The 20,023-nt window shown below is 40.6% G+C and overlaps 2 protein-coding genes across 7 annotated transcripts in view; one reads left to right on the top strand and one right to left on the bottom strand.

Moving 5' to 3' along the window:
* The window catches only part of LOC131248269 (uncharacterized), a 44,721-nt gene extending 42,463 nt beyond the window's left edge, over positions 1-2,258 (top strand). For 4 of the 6 annotated variants that reach the window (XM_058248469.1, XM_058248471.1, XM_058248473.1 and 1 more), the window contains 2 exons: positions 1,641-1,706; positions 1,797-2,258. In XM_058248469.1, coding sequence (XP_058104452.1) covers positions 1,641-1,706; positions 1,797-1,856 — 126 coding nt within the window. In that variant the 3' untranslated portion in view covers positions 1,857-2,258. The remainder of the gene's footprint in view (positions 1-1,640; positions 1,707-1,796) is intronic. The other 2 variants (XM_058248474.1, XM_058248470.1) reach the window with 1 other exon arrangement.
* Positions 2,259-4,205: 1,947 nt separating this feature from the next.
* LOC131249868 (methylecgonone reductase) lies at positions 4,206-9,566 on the bottom strand. The gene is made up of 5 exons (XM_058250613.1): positions 9,423-9,566; positions 8,642-8,817; positions 7,179-7,422; positions 5,519-5,698; positions 4,206-4,433 (listed from the first exon to the last, which is right to left on the bottom strand). Exons 1-5 carry the CDS (start codon positions 9,525-9,527, stop codon positions 4,206-4,208), a joined length of 933 nt encoding a protein of 310 aa, XP_058106596.1. The 5' UTR covers positions 9,528-9,566.
* Between the last annotated feature and the right edge of the window lie 10,457 nt (positions 9,567-20,023).

Genomic DNA, 20,023 nt, shown 5'->3' with positions numbered 1-20,023 from the left:
CTCAATGAAACTTCAGGAGATGCTAAAATACACATATTTGCATATTTATGAATCAAATAATTGCAAAAAAGATGCATACATGATAAGTTTCTTTAATGGGGATCTAAAAGCATGTAACGCTGACTGAGGAAAACATTAGAGAAATATGGGGAAAATGATGGAATTTTTCAACAATGCTTTAGGAGATGCTAAAATACACATATTTGTATATTTAAGAATCAAATAATAGCGAAAAATATGCAATTTATATATTTAAAAATCAAATAATAAGTTACCTTTTATTGGGGCCTAAAAGCATGTATCCTTGACTCGGGGAAACATGAGAAAAATGGTGTATCCATCCATCTAACCATCCATCCATGCATGCACATACATACATACATACATACGTACAAACACACATGCATGATCCATCCATGCATGCGTGCGTGCATACACACAAACACGGACACACATGCACACACACATCCATCCATCCATCCATCCAACCAACCAACCAACCATCTGTACATTCATCCATGCATATAGACAAACGCAACATGCATTTCATCATACAACCATGCGCTCATAAAAAAAATGAAATGGATTTTTTTAATAAGCAAATTTTTTAAAAAAAATTATTATTATTATTATTATTGCAATGTCGATACATTGGCGATACACGCGACACCTGGAATTTATACAGTAAAAAATGCTCGCAATACAATAGTGATATCAATACATCGACGATACTAGCGATATATGACCGATACCTTGAATTTCTGATACCATCAGTGTTATCGGTATCACTGAGCTGGAGATATGGATTATATTGGGGATACTCCGAACAATGGTTGAAGCCATTCATCAGGTTGGGGCATCCCTGAACGTGCCTTGGATGACCAAAAATCTGGTGGTCTACTTGACAGGTTGGCCGCAAGTGCACATTGGATATTGAGACCATCAGTCATCACTTTTCCATATGTTCATTCTCCTCATTCATGTGTGGCCCATCTGATGATTGGACATTCCTGATTTTTGGTAGGGCATTATCGGCGGCCCCCACTCCAGATCCAGCATACGCCACCACCATTGGCACATCTGCTGTGAATTGCCTCTTCAATCTCTCTTTGCGTAAATGGCTCCAGCATTTCTCCTTGTCATGATGGCCCTATTATTTATTGGAACAAGATAAAACAGTTGGAGGCATTTGTTACTCATGGAACAGGGGCACCTGAATTTCAGAAGGAAAATTCTAATGTCAATGCCTATTCTACAGCATTTCATCCACTCTATAGCATCAATGCGTGAGTTTGTCATGATCTATGTGCTACTGTGAATTGCTTAGATAGTGTTTTGTTTTTATGCAACGGATGCTATGTTAGTACCTCGTAGGGAGGTTTTTTATTTATTTATTTTTTGTCCTGGAGAAGAATGCCCGTACCGACTCTAAGATTTTAAAGACTACGGATTAAAGATCAGGCATTTCGCCTATTTTTTCCTGCACGGCGAAAACTGAAAACCTTGGACCAACCAAACTGCTCATGTTTAAATGACAAATACCTTAGCTTTTGGTAAATGGTGGAATTCGTCGACCATTTCAAAATGACAAACATATCTATTCTGTATAATATATATCATTGTCGTCGTCATCACCACAGCCTTGTCTGGAGCTATTGGGGTTGGTTATTGTAGAGCAGCCAAGTGGGAAGCTTCCCATATTCTGTATATTATTTCTTTTTGTCTTCTTTTAGTAATGGCCTATAGTATTTTCATTATTCCAGGATCCAACTAACATGAATATTTTCTACTTTCAGTGTATCGAGCGAGGCATTTCTGCTGTGCCCTCCGAATCCCGCCAATCATCGGCGACATGACATCGGTAGTTTAGGCCTAAGCAGGTATGTAGCGTGATATCCGTGGGAATGTATTTGTATGTGCAGACATGCATTATTTAATCATGAGAACCAATCACCTACATCATGTCGTGGGCCAACTAACCAACAAGAGTTTCTTCAAGCATTTTGCCCTTGATAATATTGAATATATTTAAGGGCGAAATAGGAAATGAAAATTCAGGTGTAAAAAACAAAGGGTCATACCATATGAACGGTTGGAGGCGATCAGTTTTCTTATTTAATATTGTATTTGAAGTTACTGCCAGCAAGATTAAGTCAATGAGAAGAGCTTTGATCTGATTGCCTCTCATTCCCCTGGAGCTTGAGTAGGAATAACAATAAAAATCAAGGCCCAACTTTTAGATGGGCCTGATCATCCAACTGGTGTGATATTTATTTATTTATATATTTTATTTGTGCTGTCCTGTCTATCTGTTCACCTGTTTACTGTTGTGGGAGAATATACATTACAGATAGATTGCATATTATTTCGAAGCTTGTGGGTGTTGTCATAGGTGATGGACTTTGGTGGGGCTTGTTGTAAGGCTTTAAAAAAAGAAAGCTTGTTGAGGAATTTTTCAAGTTGAGGCTGTGACCGCGTGCCCCATCTTGATGTATGTGTTGTTTATCTTGCCGGTTCATTTTAGGGCATGAGCCCAAAAATGAAACAGATCCAAATCTCAGGTGGACCACGCCACAGGAAAGTGGTGATTGAACGCACACCATTAAAATCTTCCAAGGCCCCACTGTAATTTTTGTTGCCATCCAGCCTGTTGATAAGGTCACGCAGCCCAGGATGAAGGGAAAGGGAAAACACAAATATCAGCTTGATTCAAAACTTTTAACGGCGAGCATTCAATCATCACTGTTTCCTATGGTATGGTCCATCCGTGATTTGGATCTGCTTCGTTTTTGGGTTCATGCCCTAAACTGAGCTGGCAAATCGGATGGTCAGTTTGGATATACAACACAACACATGTGGGCCACATGGTCATGGTCTGAAATCCGCTATCTCGAAGTATATGAATTAGCATTCCTGATTGTATTTGGATGATAAGACCATTTTTACTGTATACCGTCATCGATCTTGACCATCCATTTGTTGGATTATATTTTAAAAAAACACAGATTTTGGGATTTTTACCACGGAATTCCGATCATGGAGGGTGAAATGACTAAAATGTCCTCATCCACATCTTCTAAAGAGTGGGAGTGGACATCACGTGTTGTTTGTATCACATCCAATCGTCCAACAGGTGTACTTCACTATGATGATCAGATAAATAAAACAGCAATGTGATCCCATCATTAGTGGGCCACAACCATTAAAAAAAAATGATCACACCACCCAGAAAACTAAATTCACATGTGGTCCAACTGATGTTGGATCCACATGATTTTTAGATTGTCTGATCATCAAGATCCACGATGTTTATAGGTTGATCCCTGTGGTGCATGTGTCCGATTAAAATAAAATTCAGGCATCAGATGAGGTATTCACGATTTGATGAAGACGGTTTATCCATTTTCATAGCCGTCCATTTCTTCTCACTTGTGTGATCTACCTGAGAATAGTATGGACCGGTGGGATTTTTCCATTAAGGAACATCCCTGCGAGGGCCACCCTCTAAATATCATGGGCCCTTCACACGTGCCACCTGGCAGGTGTGGGCCGTGTGGCGCCTGAAAAGCCATGATCGAAATGTTATCAAACGGTCCAAATTAAATCAAATTAAAGGGACGCCAGGTTTAATTTATATTACTTTCATTTGTAAGAAATAGTTCGAAATATGGATACTGGGAGTGGATTGTCGTGTGCACTCCAAAAGAAGACGCAGAGTAATTTTATCATATGGTGGGTCCGCATCTGTATTTTTACTTGGGTTTTAAGTTATGACGAATGGGGCACACGTTTTATAATCCAGACCATTGGTTCTATTTGTTCATTCGTGGCCCATAGAGAGAGATGGTTAAGAACATAAATGCCACAATGGTCCACATTGAAAGATCCTAAGCTTTTGGGCATTTTCCATCCACGTTGGGACCATGGCCCAAAAATCAAGTGATCCCAGCTAGATGATCCATGATGGAAGTTATGCACGTTAAACGTGGACCACTAGTCTACATCTTTTAAAACATTCATTTTCCTCTTCAAATCACACTATTAGGATGGTCCAACTGCTCTGATTTTTGGCAATGGCCCATCATCAGCAGTAAGACCCAGAGGATGAACGGTCCAAATTCAGTACGCGTTTTGGTCAAATCGGCAAGCCAAACATGGAGACGAGTGTAATGAATGAAATACAAAGGAAGTGAGAAGTGCAATAATCAAATCTCTCCATCCCAAAGCTCTTGAATTGTCTTGTAAGGGCTTGTAGTTTGATTTACAAGAAACTCTCCTCTCATGAGCTTCCACTCCTCCAATCTATCAATCTCCATCACATCCTCCTCATCCAACCTCAGCCCTAATGCTCCCATGTTTTCTTTCATCCTCTCGCGATTGAAGGACTTCGTGATCACGTTCGCTCCTTTCTCCAATCCCCACCTCAGTGCAACCTGTTTTGGACCCAATCCAAACAAAACATTAGTAAACACAAATTCACACACACACACACACACACACACACACACACACACACACACACACTCCTGGCTTTGAGATTGGGCCCTTCATCAGGCCCAGTTTTTGAGCTGCGGATTGGGTGCGGCCCTTACCATGGGCCCCACCTTGATGTATGTATTATATATCCATACCGTCATCCTTTTTTCCGGATCATTTTATGTCATGAGACCAAAAATGAAATAGACCCAAATCTCAAGTGGACCATATCATAGGAAACAGTGGGGATGGGCCCCACCTTGATGCATGTATTATATATCCATACCGTCCATCCTTTTTTCCGGATCATTTTATGTCATGAGACCAAAAATGAAACAGACCCAAATCTCAGTGGACCATATCATAGGAAACAGTGGGGATGGGCCCACCTTGATGCATGTATTATATATCCATACCGTCCATCCTTTTTTCCGGATCATTTTATGTCATGAGACCAAAAATGAAACAGACCCAAATCTCAAGTGGACCATATCATGGGAAACAGTGGGGATGGGCCCCACCTTGATGCATGTATTATATATCCATACCGTCCATCCTTTTTTCCGGATCATTTTATGTCATGAGACCAAAAATGAAACAGACCCAAATCTCAAGTGGACCATATCATAGGAAACAGTGGTGATTGAGAATTAAAAGCTTCTTGTGGGCAACTAAAGTTATGGATCAAGCTGAATTTTGTTTTTATACTTCATCTAGGTTTATTTGACCTTATCAAAAGGTTGTTGGATGTCAGATAAACGTTATGAAAACACTACGGTGGGCCCTAGGAAGTTTTTAATGGTGGGGCGTTCAATCACCACTATTTTCTATAGTATGGTCCACCTGAGATTTTGATCTTCTTCATTGTTTGTGTCATGCCCTAAAATGATGTAGTAAAACGGATGGACGGCATGGATATATAATAAATACATCAAAGTGGGCCCCATAGTAAGGGCGTAATGAATGGACAACATACCACACGCATTTCCTTGCAAGTGATCCGAGAAAAGGTTTCGATAGGCACATGACAAGAAGAACACACCTGAGCTGGAGTGGCACTGTGCTTAAGAGCAATGGACTTGATGATGGGGTTCTCCACCACACCCGTTGATCCCCAGGAATTCCCTGGCCCACCAAGTGGTGAATAAGCACTCACTTGAATCTTCCTCTCTTCACAGAACTCTCTAAGCTTCTTCTGTCTCCACAAGGGATGCATCTCCACCTACGTATATAAACACACCTCATCATGAATAGATGAGTGACAGTGATGATCCATGACCATGTATGCATGTGGGCCCAAGGTTCGCTGCACCTAGCTTACATGCAACACATTTGCCGAAGTGGCAAGCGTCTGGAACATCTGAGTCGTACATGAAAAATCAGGCTGGTTCACTCATTAGGTGGACCAGGTGTGTGTTTTGGATCATATATAGTTTTATAACTTAGTGACTGGACTTAAAAACATTGGCCGGGTCAACTCGATTTGACTAGATTGTGAACCCCGTTATGATGAACTCATGAATGTGGGTCCCTTTGGACGACGTGCCAGTCGACTTACAGGTGAGCCTGTTTTGCCATCAGTCTTTACTAATTTTCCCATTTTTAATGTCTATATCTATACCATAGCTCAAAAACTTGAAAGCTTAAGTCGACTCGATTCTATGTGAGTCGGGTCAACTCAAAGTTTTAGAACTATGGGTATTACTATGGATTGCTGACTCGTTTGTATCGACCGAGTCGTCTCGGCCTGTACGCTGGATACCACAAGTCAAACTTGAATGAGTCGGAACGAGTCACTGAGTTAAAAACAATGCTATGACTCTTAAATGTCTCACACTGAGTGGAATGAAGACTGGGTTGAGTCTACCCAGCTGTACATCGAGTCGAGTTTTTGAACTATGCTATGAACATGGACAGCGGACATTTTTTCAAACGGTCTGCTTTCTTTAGAAAGGGGTGCCTGATGGACGCGGATTGCCTACTTATGCTGTCATTAGTGGCCAGTAGCTACTGGACGGTGCTCTGTGGGCCCCTTCATGATGTATGTGTTTTATCCATGCCGTCCATCCATTTTCCGGATCATTTTATGGTACGAACCGAAAAATGAGGCAGATAGAAATCTCATGTGGTCCACAAACACACTAGAGGAAACATTAGTGATTAAACGCTCACCATTAAAAACCTCTTGGGGGCCACAAGTTTTGGATAAAGCTGATATTTGTGTTTTCCCTTCATCCAGGTCCGTGTAACATAATTAACAGGTTGAATGGCAAATAAAGGTTACAGTAGGCCCTAGGATGTTTTTAATGGTGACATTTCAATCATTACTGTTTTCTTTTGGTGTGGTCCACTTGAGATTTAGATCCATCTCATTTTTGTGCTCATAATATAAAATGATCTGAAAAACAAGATGGACGGTGCGGATAAAACAAATATATCATGGTGGAGCCCACAGAGCACTGTCCAGTAGCCACCTCTCTACTGTCAGCGTTAGTAAGTAATCTTCGTTCGCCCCTGATGGTTGACCCACCTTATGCAACCCTCAGATGTCACGTACACTTACAATGTCTGGCCATCTTCACGGTGAGGCCCACCTCACGCCCGCTCATATGTCCCACCAACCATGTTCGTATGGCGCATACATGTAAGCTATGCATGCACGTGGACACACGTGCTACGCACTCACGTGATAGTTTTATTACCTGGTTAACAGCAGGAGGGATGGACGCATGTTGCAAGAGTCTATCAACCTTGGTGCAAGAGAAGTTGCTGACGCCAATGCACTTGCACAAACCTAAATCCACGCATCTTTCCAACCCGGCCCATGTCGACTCCATGTCCAGGCCATCAAAGTCGTCCTCAGTCGGCACAGGATAGCTGGCCCACGTCTTGAATCTTGCTGGCCAGTGGATCAGGTACAGGTCCAGATACTCCATTCCTAAATTCCTGGGAAACATCACTCACCCACATTATCTAAACCATTGCCTTATTATAATGTGAATGCTCATTTCCAAATCGTCCAACCAAAAAATAAGTTCCAACGTCCCATGTCCGTGTAAGATCCAACCCGTCTAATAGGTTGGTCACACCATGAAGACTACTTGATAAAAAAATCACATCTATCTGCCGATCATGTGTCCCACATTATAGAAAATAATGCATGAACGGCATTCTAATAATAAATACAGGCATGGCCCACCTTATGAGTGGGTCGGGATGATTTTATCAATAGAAGATTCTATTAGTGGCGCCAATCTTCTGGGTGGGATGGATGTCGTATATACATGACAGTTCGGAACTTATGCACTGGTTGGATGGTAAGTTATCATCCAACTGGTAGGATACGAGCATTTCTTATTAAATTGAGAAGCTGTCTTGGGCTCGTAGTTGCCCAGGGACACATGCGGGGTTTGCACAGTCGATCTGGACCGTGCATTGTGTCTGGTCCAGTCCGCAGCTTACTGGCTGACCCTGATTCTAACCATCCAATCCAGACCCTTAAAATGGAGTATCCAGATTATTTCCGGAAAATATGTCCGATCAACAATCTGAACCATCCACTTGGTGGGTCTCCCCATGGATTGATTATGGTTCTGAGGATTTATTTTTTTCCTTTATCAGATGATGCTTACCATCCCATCCTTGGCTTGGAAATGGATGGCCGTAGAAATAAGGCGGCCAATTTTCAGATGGGTAGAATCACCTGATTGGTTTGATTTTCGCATAGTGGGCCATGGGCTGGACGTAATGGATAGTACAGACCGATTAATTGCACTGTCCAAGTGTCCTGTTCTGTGCTTTCGGAGCATTCGACAATCTCATATAATAAGGTGCATAAGTAGGGCACATGCAATATAATCCCAAATAACCGTTATTTATTTAAGAGGTGGACAAAATTGCAATTGAAAAATGGGAAATTTCCTCTCTAGTGATGGGGATGGCCCACCACAAATCAGGAATCCTAACTGTTTGTTGGGTGGCCCATAAACAGATGGTTCCAAAAAATGAATTTCTGTTCACTTTCAACATGCAAAAATCCATTAATCCGATAGAGACTTTGCACGATTTCTAGCCGTGGCCCACCAGATGGACGGCAGAACCATCACACGGATTGGTGTTTTTATAATTTTTTTTTTTTAAAAAGGTCATTCGTGTTATCACTTACTTGAGAGATTGTCTCAATGCAGTTACAGGCTCACGGTGATCGCTCCCCCAAAGCTTAGAAGTGACGAAAATGTCCTCTCGCTCCACCTTTCCTCCACCAATCGCATCCGTTAAAGCTCTCCCCACGGCGGTCTCTGAACCGTAGATCTTGGCCGTGTCGAAATGCCTGTAACCCAGCTGAATTTTTCATCCCCAGATCAGTTACACTTCATACACTGCATTTTCACTTACCCTAAGAGGCTATGATAATAACACAGGCTTAAGATAGGTTTATCATATATGAAAGGCCTATGTTTGATGTGGCACAATGTACATCAATCCAGACCGTACAAATTGCGGGTCTCATTGTAGGTGGAACATATACTGGAAATCATGTTGATCCTACCATCCTTATAACCATTTTATCAGTCGGACTGCTAACTTAGGACTGTCCGATCGGTGTGACTTAACGTTCCATCTCCGTCCAACAAGACCCACAATTTGGACAGTCTGTATTGAAGTCCACCTTTGTAAGTGGCACAGTGTACATCAATCCAGACCATCCAAATTGCGGGCCTCATTGTAGGCGGAGCATATCCTGGAAATCATGTTGATCCGACAATCTTAACCATCCGATTTTGTATAGGTTGAATTCACACTGCCAACATAGGATTGCCCGATCAGTATGACTTTTGGGCCATCTCCATCCACAATTTGGACAATCTGTATTGAAACCCATGTATGCCAATGGTGATGATCTTCCCACGAGAGAGAGAGAGAGAGAGAGAGAGAGAGAGTCACACCTCTAGAGCTGTTGCAATTGCTTGTTCTATTCTCTCTCCATTGTATGGGTATGCAGCTGTACCGAATCCAATGAGAGGTAGTTTGGCATCGCATCGGAACCTCATCTTTTCTTCTTTCCTTCTAACTCTCTTCTATCCTTATTACAGCACCCTTAAACACGTCCATGCACTCTTCTATCTCTCTCTCTCTATATATAACTGTTATGGTGTATAAATAAATATATTGACTTGGGTATTTGTCCTCATCGTAGGTCAAACGCCTTGGGAAGGACAGTACCCTCTTCCTTTCAATTATTATTATTATTATTATTATTATTATTATTAAATACAGGTAGAGGTGGCAGTGGGTCGGCTCTGGTCGGTGGGGCCAACTCACCCGAGTAGTTTCTAAGGCATGTTTGGGCCAAGCTAAATGCCTATGGGTTGGGTTGGGATGAAAATGCAGCCCATTCAAGTAAATGGTTTCGAATTGAACCGAACCCAACCCGACGAGCTGAGCTAGATGGCACGACTTGACCAGCTCAAAAGGCAAGATAGACTAATAGACGATAAGTATAGATATGTTTGTCTGTATCCACCATCTTTCATACCTTTTCCTTTGGGTTGGACAAGCCCGGCCTGATTACAATAAAATGGGTCGTGTCGGGTCCGGTTAGGGACTCAGTCTTGGGTCAGGCAGGTTCAAGCTTTAAATTCTGGGCGAGTTAATAAATGGTCCATTGATTATCTTGGCTGTTCATCTAATCAATCATATCTTAAACAAAATGCTAACCCAACGTTCCTAATTGTGCCATCATTGAACTTTTTCAACTGCCGATAGAGATTACATCACAAAAAGTTGGTAATCCAATGGTTAAGATCATCTGATCAGCGTTATTTTTGTGGCTGTAGGAGTCTGCAATGCGGCCAGTTTATCGGACGGTTCTTATACATGGGCACAAGCACTGATTGAGAATAGAGACGGTTTAGATTAGGCCCTAACCAAATGAAACCACTACAAAACCACTCAGCACGCTATAGCATACTGAATAAACTCTGCGGGGGCCTCCATGATGTATATGTCTTATCCACACCGTCCATCCGTTTTACTAGCTCATTTCAGGGCATGAACACAGAATTGAACCATTTCCAAAGCTCAATTGGACCACACCACAGGAAACAGTACCTACCGTTGAAAACTTCTTGGTGGCCACAGATGTTTAAATCAAGTTGATATTTGTGTTTTCCCTTCATCCATGTCTAGATGACCTTATGAACAGATTGAATGACAGATAAACATCTCTGTGGGCCGTAAGAAGTTTTCAACAGTGGACAACATTATCTCCACTGTTTCCTGTGGTGTGGTCCACTTGAGATTAGAACTTGATTAGATTTTGGTCTCATCCAATAAAATGATCTAAAAAAAAGGATGGACCGCGTGGATAAGACACATACATCCACAGTAGGTCCCACAGAGTTTACTCAGTAGTCAATCGGCTTCCGCACTAAGCAGTTCTCAGAGCTTGGATGGCATTTTAGTAAATATCAAGAAATGGGATTTACTGCAAAGGAATAGCTGATAGATTTTGGTTGGAAGATGTGAAGAGTGCAATAAAGCAAGGGAATGGGATCCTCCTTGTCTCATGGGATTTGAGCAGATACTCTCTCATTTTTATAAACGTGTAGATAATTGCGATTGCATGGTAACGTAGCCAGACTAAGAAGAATATACAACTAAGAGGGCGGCAATAGAAAATGCCTTATGATCACATGTTCTGGTGGGCCACCATGCACAGCAACCTTACTTGGATTCCACAAAATAATATCCTGTATTGTGGATTTTTGCATGTTGGCATGATCTAAAACACATGGTTTTATTATACTTGTTGCTGCTACTGTTGTTGTCGTTATTGGAGGAATGATCCGGTGTGGTCACTTACACCCGTGATTACACCGGATCTTCGGTGTATACGATCCCAAACAACTGTCCTATCTTTGATTACATGAGAATCTTCAGCTTCTTGATCTTAGTTAATCTCATATTTACGGGAGAGTGTTGTTTATGTTTGTCTTGCACCATTTCTTATATGGTGGTGAGGTGATCTCCACCTGCACATGGCATGTAAGTATATTGATCTAAACCAGCTGGATTATGGGTCGCATTATGGATGGACTATGTTCCAAGATATGTGCTGATCTGATGAGTCCAACCGTCCATTTTGTGGTTGTGAAATGGATATTCTAGAAATAAAATGTTCATGGGTCAAAATTCAGATAATTAAGACCGCATGATCACATCAATTTCTGGGTCATGCTCCATCTGCAGAAAGAATCACTTTTCAGATAGTGTGGATTGACGCAGACTTATGTGACGTGTCCAACGGATGAGTCACCACCATTTACAAAATATGCTCGAAAAGCACGCTTTGGCCTGTTCCATATTTATTTACTGATGGTTGAGCTGTGGGATAACGAAAATCGGAGCTAGAGTAGCTAGCTTGGAAACGAGGGGGATGATGCGTCGAGTCAAAAAGAATCCAAATATGTACAGCCATCTCTTCGTAGAACACATGGCATGGTTACTTATCATTTGGGACCGTCCATCTAGTGGTCCCGAATTCAGATGGAAAATGGTTCAAAGAAATCATGGATAAGATGATACTAACTTCCTGATCGGTGGCATCAAATTGACGGTGGAAACAAAAATGCTAAACGGTCTCAATTAAAGCAAGGAAGTAAAAACATCAATTCATATGATTGTCCATTAGGTGTGAATTTTGAAAGACTGGCAGCCCATGATAAGGCCCACTATATGGACGGATCTGATTGATAGATTACCCTAGTACATATGCGGTAGAAAGATGGCTCTACCGTAATATGGTACTCGTAGCTGTACCCTATAACCCGTCCGATACGAAACCGTATGCTAATGGTACGGAGGAAGCTTATCTACATTAGGAAACAATGGTTGCAGCATCTTAACCCTTTCCTCGAGCGAAGGACACAAAGCTTAGGATAGGATTTTCTCATCAGATTGCCTTACTGGCAAGGAATCAACCTGAGGAGGTGCTTGGGCGGTCGACACGAGGAGATGCTGAAGCATGATACGTGTGAGTGTTTGACTGATCCATGCCATTCATCAGGTGAGAACCACCGTGAGATTGCCGGGAGCGGATTAGGTGTTACCCGGGTAAGGTGTTACCCTTACCTCGTGGGGACCACCTTGATTATTTTATTTTATATCCACGCCTTCCATCCGTTTTCCCATATCATTTTAGGACTTGATTCCTGAAATTAAGTAGATCCAACAAATCTCAGGTGGACCACACCATTGGAAACAGTGGTGAATGACAATTAAAAGCTGTTTGTGAGCCACAAGAGTTTTGGATCAAGCTGATCTTTATATATTCCCTTCATTCAGGTCTGATTGACCTTTTCAATGGTTTGGATGGAAAATAAACATTACTGTCGGTCTTAGCAAGTTTTTAGTGGTGGGCGTTCAATCGCCATTGTTTCCTGTGGTGTGGTCCACCTGAGATTTGGATTTGATTTATTTTTATAAATGCGTCCTAAACTAGGCTGGGAAAACGGATGGACGGTGTGGATATACGACACTTCATTAATGTGACACCCACTGAGTTGTTACCCTGGTAACACCTAATACGCTTGTAGGAGAAAAATGGATGGCCAGTGAAAGATGATGAAGACGTGAGGTCCAACTGATGAGTGGGCCTTCTTGTTTTTTGGGGGCAGGCATGTTCACTCTGTCCTCCTGATGAGTGGTCCAGATCCGGCTCATGTGCTCCAGGGATAGGCGTGCCTTGTCAGGCTCCCCTCTTCATCTAAAAGCATGTGGGATGAGAAGGCAAGACTGGCATTGTGTCGGGCTGGTCCATGAACCACCTGGCATGATAATGGTCCCATCAAGTAAACTAATGGTGTTAGGATTAGCCCCAGCTCCTTAGAAAGAACAATAATTATAGAATGCTAATGAGGGGTTGTTTGGGAACATGGATTTCATAAGAAATTAATGTTTTTCCCCCGTAGATATGACCTTTGTGTTGTAAATGTAACCATGAAAATTTACCATTATGATTACTATAGCTTTTTAACTTTTTTTTTTTTTTTTTTTAAAAGTCAATTGTTGGCGTTTTTACAATAATGTGAGAAGACTCTTGTTATTAACTATTAACCTTAGATGACTGTTTTTAAGAAATTGGAGATGCATTTAAGTAATCAGAATAAAGTTGTCTTAAATTATGGAAAAAGATGTTTTCTACAGTACAGTTGTGTTGGAGTTGTGCTAGAAAAACTAATGTGGAATTTGTAAATGGATGACATGAATGTTATATTGATGATTTCATTGATCATAGATCATGATGACTGTGTCCGAAATGGACGGGTTACAACGCTATAGATAAGGTGTGAAAGCACTTTAAATATATATATGAACGTAAGTTAAAGGAGAGAGGAATTTTCTTTATTGTCCTTGCAACGAGGTCAGTGATTAAGAGAGATTTACGGACCATGGATCTTAGTACAACATTGTGCCATGATCAATGAGCAGGTTATATAATAGACATGTGATTACAATCATTATTATATAATTATAGTGTGTGAAGGAATTGATGATAAGCTGAGATGGAAGATATTCACATCAGGCATGATGACAAGTTTGTGTGCCTTTGTCCTACCCCAAAGATGCAGATTGGCCCTAGCAGGACTTAGCTAGGAATGGATGTGTTGATAGAGTTTTTTTTTTTCTTTTTCTTTTTCTTTTAATTTGGTGCAGTGTTGTTTGGTTGATTAAGAAATTCTGGCACTGATTGAAGCATGATGTGATGTTTCTGATCGATTGAGATATGTTTCAGGTGATCGGGAGATTTTATTGATGTCTCAGCTAACCAAAGGTGTGACCGAATGGAATGCGTAAGTGCGGGTTTTTATTTCTAATTTTATACGGAAGTGCATAAATAAGTTATTAATTACACAATTAAGGTAGAACAAAAGGAGCTTAGCATGTTTTCAAGGTTTCTTATTTGTAAATTGTTCCATCTATTGTAACTTTACGATATAGTGTATTGTTCATCACTTGGTGCCCTTTTTTTTTTTTTTTTTTTTGCAATAGTGTTTTCATGTAAAATTTGTGTGTTCTTTATGGTTGTTTTAATTTTTCCTTTCCTATTGCGTTGTGTGATTCTATCTGAGGTTGCTTTCACACCAGACAAGTCGTATTAGAGCTTGTTCATCCCTAACAAGATGGTCATATTAGGGGATCTATGAGGCCCACGGTGATCTATATGTTTTAATTATCGTGCCGTCCATCTATATTTTTGACAATTTATTTTAGGGCATAAGCCAGAAAAGGAGGCAGCTTAAAGGCTTAAGTGGACTACACCACATGAAGCAGTGGGGATTTAAAGCCCACCATTGAAAACTTCTTAGGGGCTATGAAAGTTTTAGATCAAGTTGATATTTATGTTTTCCCTTCTTACAGGTTTATGTGACCTTATGAACAGCTTGGATGGCAAATAAATATCACGGTGGGCCGTTGAAAGTTTTCAACGATAAGAGTTCAATCCTCACTACTTCACGTGGTATAGTCCGCTTGAGCCTTTCATTTTCTTCCTTCTTTGCTCATGCACTAAAATGATGTGGCAAAATAGATGGACGGCTGGGATAAAACATATAGATCACGGTGGTCCCACAAAGCTCATGACAGGACCGTTTGACTCATTCTAGATATAAAGACCCCATTATACTCAGAATATGATCAACCTGAGGATTATTGACTTTGATTATTAATCCTTAAACTCGAGACATGTGAGGAGTTCAGTCTTGATTACACGTGTTTTTACTCTCTTTACAAGGTCATCATGTAGACAACAAAATTGCGTGTTATGATCAATGAGCAAGTTACAGACACGTAGTTACGTACTATCAATGTTATGCAGCTATCCTCCATGAGGGATCTGATGATAAGCTAAGATGAAAGATACTCATATTGGGCATGACGACGAGTTAGTGTGATTTTTCCCTACCCCAGATAGGAGTGTGCCACGAAAATAGGCTTTTGGCTTTGGACTGTAATCGAGTTTATTCAAGATACGAAGACTCATCATATTTGGATTGTAATTGATTTGAGGATGTACTTACTTTGATTAACCTTTAAACCTGAGACATGTGGGAAGTTTGAAGTTTGGATTACACGTGTTTCTGCCAGCTCTGCAAAGTCATCATTGGCTGACAAAAGTGGGTGCAACAAGGCGCATCCATGAATATTCTTTTGAGGCTTATATGATCCAAAAAGGGATCCATTGGTTTCTTAAAAACTTACTTATAATTTGAGAATTTGATGTTTATCAAGTGATTTTTCCATTGGGTCCAGTAGTAGAAAGGTTTTACAAATGTTTTTAATCATTAAACTTTTATTTTAATAGTTAAAAAAGTTTAGATCCGGTGTGTCCACAACTTAATCTGCATGTATATTGGATCAATAGTGGGTAATCATGACAGTGAAAGGATTTAATCAATTTAAGTGCATGTGTTAAGGATTATAAGATTTCATCGTAGTAAGTCATATGGAACATTGTTAGGTGGTAGAAATACTATAACCAATGTTTTCTTGAAACCTTAATTCCTTATAAATAGGTCGTATTTGAGATGGAGAGTAAAGGAAAAAGAGACCCTTGGATGTCCCCAACCCTAGGGTCACTGTAGAGAAAGAAAGAGAAGTTAAGAAAAGGGGAGAGAGAGAGAGAGAGAGAGAGAGAGAGAGAGAGATTCTCCTTCTCATCCATCACGGTGGAGCCCATCTGTGTAGGCACCTATGTGCATCTCTCTTAGCTCTGCTCCAAAGGGCGACATGTAGATCTCATCCCCTTTTATATATGAGATAGATTGGAGAGATACCTAATTGAATAAATAACATTGATAAAAACAGAGGATTCTCAGTGATATTGATTAAGGTAATTCTAGTAATAACATTTGTTTTCTTTTCTTTTCTAAAAACTTGAAAAATATCTAAATAAAGATTCATAGGGCGTAAAATCTAAAATTAAGTTATTTAAAACTTTTATTTTTCACTGCATTTCGAAAATACTAATAGTTTGGACATATTTTATAGGATCTGTGGCTGTTGGATCTAGTATCATGTATGATGATCCAAAACCATTGATCCCATGAGATGCAAAGTTGATGGTGGTTGCCTTGAAAATCTACAAAATTGAATTAAAAGACCCTAAACTTTCAACTAGATGTCCCACAAGCAAACGGTTAAGGAAAGGATGTGAGTTCAAAGGAGAATAGTTAAAATGATCAGATGGTTGAAGATAATTCCATTAGAAGAGTTTTTTCTTGTATCTGCCGTATATAGTGAGGCCCATCTCAGAACAAGCTTGATCAATGAAACATGCCCCTAAATCTCATTCTACAATAATGAATCAAGATGTATTTAGCAAGTCTCCCAAAATTAGAAACCTAGTTTCCTCAACATCTACAGTACAAAGCATGGCAAGTATAGACCATTCTTTCCTTATCCTACCTTCTAATTTTAACCATATAAGCATTAATCCCAAGTAAAATAACTTAGCTGCCTATAACTTGAAACAAACATCAAACAAGACATTTTGGACGGAAACTGACTACACATTGACCAGTGACCAATACTTCGCAAATTGAAAATTTTGTTATTTTTATATTGTGGAATTGAAGGATTATTTACACATTAATGATGAAAATTTTATATTTTAATCTTAAAGACATACTTGATTGGAAAGATATTCTACTAATCATGATTTTGCTGAGAAAGGATATTGGTGTTCCACACCTACAACTTAGGAGAACCTCTCAATTAGATTACAATTTTCTCCAATGTGTTGATAAGCTTATGCATCACACATTTCTCCTTTAGGATCTCCACACCGTAAGTTTTTATATTCGGCTTAATAATCTTGTATAGGGACCATGGTTCAAGCGTCCTGCCCCAAACCTATATGTAATAATCACAACTATAGTAGGGTCCACTGAATTGCTCAATCCGAATAATCCAATGATCAGATCTAAACCGGTGATTATGTATGGCCCACCTGATGGAGTCTTACAAAATTTTCCAATGGTCTGGATTTATGGTTTGAAATGGTGATTTGGCCCACTTGTTTGGCTTCTCTTCTTGGGATTTGTTGGTGTCATCGATGTCCAAATGTTGGCCCACCAAGGCCTGCTGACAAGAGCCTAATCTGTGCAATTTGAATGTTGCGTGAGATAAAACAATTTGTAATTTCATTCTTAATCATTTATATTAAGGCGTCGACATTAGCAACTTCCAAGTTGGAAAAGAAAGATATGAAATTGCAATTTTGGGCCTACTTCAGCATCAAGAGACAATGGCTAACCTCTGCCATTTCGTCATTATTACACTGTATAGTTCACAATTTAGTTCGCTTGTGCATCCAAACACAATCCAAGTGAACCAAATTCCATCTCCAAGGAGCATCTGGAGAGCTCCCAAACCATACAAGGATTCATTAATACGAGGAATGATATTAAGCAAAACAAAAATAAAGTCTCCATTTGTGGAGTCCGACATATGGACCACTTCAAATCTTCGTTTTCGAGAGGGATGTTCAACCCTGCAAATATCATCGAAACTTGAACGCGTGTATAGGGTGGGACCATGGCTCTGTCCTACCATCCTACCCTTTCAATCTGTCACCCACACAGCATTGCATTGCCACGCTCAACTGAAAGAGGGCCCATGGCTAGGATCTCGAGACCCAAGTCATTCAAGTCCTCATGAATGAGGACCTGATTGGTTCCAGCACTAGAGGTGCAACTTGGCTCAGGCTCAACCCAAACCCAAATGGCCCAACCGAACTTTAGGAGAGGTTTGGGTTTGGGCTGGTCAAACTGATCCCGGGTCATGTTAGGCTTGGGTTGAAACCTTGGACGACCTAATCCAACCTAAACCTGACCCCATATGTATAAAAACATGTATTGTTAAACATAGAAAACATTAGTATGGTAAGTCCAAGGTATTTGATTAGATTAATGGTGGTCCTAACGGCCACCACAATTATCTTTATGATATGGGATGTAACGTTACAGTCACTTTTTTTATTTTTTATTATTGAAATAAAAATCTGAAAAACCTGTATAGGTTTTGCAATGGATCACTAAGGTTTATAGAGGGTGTAACAACTGTTGCATGTCATTTTTTCCATAACAATTGTTATGGTCGTTATGATCTCGTAATGTATAAGGGTTGCCACCGTTATCTTTGCATAATGGCCTTTACGGCTTCATAACAAGCGTTGCAGCACATCTAATGGTTAAATATTTGATTTGTGTCTTGTAGTCTCAATATGACCCAAGTCGAGTTGCAATAAGTTTGAGTATTAATGTCTTAGGTCAGGTTCAGGTTGAAGCTTGAATTGGGCCTTGTGATAGTTCATCTAGAAAATGAGTTAGGTTTGGGCCGGACCCAAATCGCCGTAATTGCACCCACCTGTAGCAAGCATATATCCTTGTGAGTAACAACTATTGATGTGCTATTGTGATGAAAGCCATGGCTGTCCACGGGCTGGCCCTATTAAATGTTTTTGTACCATAGGCCTAGGCCAGCCAATTCTCAATCCTATCCATGTCATTGCCACACTGCTTGCATGCATGGACAAAATTGGAGCCGCGCTCATCAGTTGGTCCAATAGTAAATGAACCCACGATAAAAAAATAAAAATAAAAATTGCATGGATTGGATTGTCTTATCAAGGGCAATCAATTGTGCGGGATTAGGCCTATGTCCGCCTATTCCTAGCCCAAAAGTAAAACGTAGGTCCAAAGCCGCTTGTAGGTGGTGCAGGCGCCTGTAGGTGATCAGTTCTCAAACGTAAATAGTCTGCCTGGACAGAGTGGATCTGCCTAAAATAAATGGTCTAAGTTTTAGGGCTAGGATTGGCCCATGGGCCTGATATGTCAGCCCAAGCCAGTGTGATGAGCCAGCCAGGTCTATCAAGAGCCATGGTTCAATCATAAAACCGGTGGCCCACAGATGGATTTTAAGAGTGAAAATCAAAGGGGGAGGCTCATGTTCAGTGGGAAGAGATCATATATTATATGGTTAGGATGTCCGATCAACGCAATTTTTTGTTGGTAGCAAATCAATGGCGCATCCCGAGAAGTGCAAGTTACTTGGAACCCCCAGCAAAAACTCCATGGGGCCCACCAGCCTGTCTATATGACTTACACTCCGTCCATCAGTTTCGCCAGATCATCTTATTATGCAAACCCAAAAATGAGGCAGATCCAAAACTCAAGCGGGCCATACCACAGGAAACAACGGGATGAAAGCAGACCACTGAAACGTTCCTGGGGCCAACCGTGATGTTTATATTCCATCCAATCCGTTCAGAAGTCGGTTCCCACTAGGATGAATGGAAAACCCAAATATCAGCTTCATACGAAACTTACTTGAGTCCTACGAAAGTTTAGGATCTAGCTAATACTTGTATTTTCGGTTCATCCCCGTTATAAAGACCTTATGAACGGTTTGGATGACATATAAACATCATTTTGGGCCCTGGGACGGTTTAAATGGTGGGCATTTCCATCCCCACTATTTCTTT

Source organism: Magnolia sinica, chromosome 6 (genome assembly GCF_029962835.1).
Source record: "Magnolia sinica isolate HGM2019 chromosome 6, MsV1, whole genome shotgun sequence".
Lineage (NCBI taxonomy): Eukaryota > Viridiplantae > Streptophyta > Magnoliopsida > Magnoliales > Magnoliaceae > Magnolia > Magnolia sinica.
This window is presented reverse-complemented; position numbering and strand designations above follow the sequence as displayed.

Bases quoted from the DNA above. Each gene is read 5' to 3' on its own strand.
- LOC131249868 (XM_058250613.1), bottom strand. From the start codon at position 9,527: ATGAGGTTCCGATGCGATGCCAAACTACCTCTCATTGGATTCGGTACA. The intron at 8,818-9,422 runs GTGTGACTCTCT...TGAAAAATTCAG, and splicing joins CAATTGCAACAGCTCTAGAG to CTGGGTTACAGGCATTTCGA. The intron at 4,434-5,518 runs GTGTGTTCTTCT...GGTCCAAAACAG, and splicing joins ACAGTGCCACTCCAGCTCAG to GTTGCACTGAGGTGGGGATT.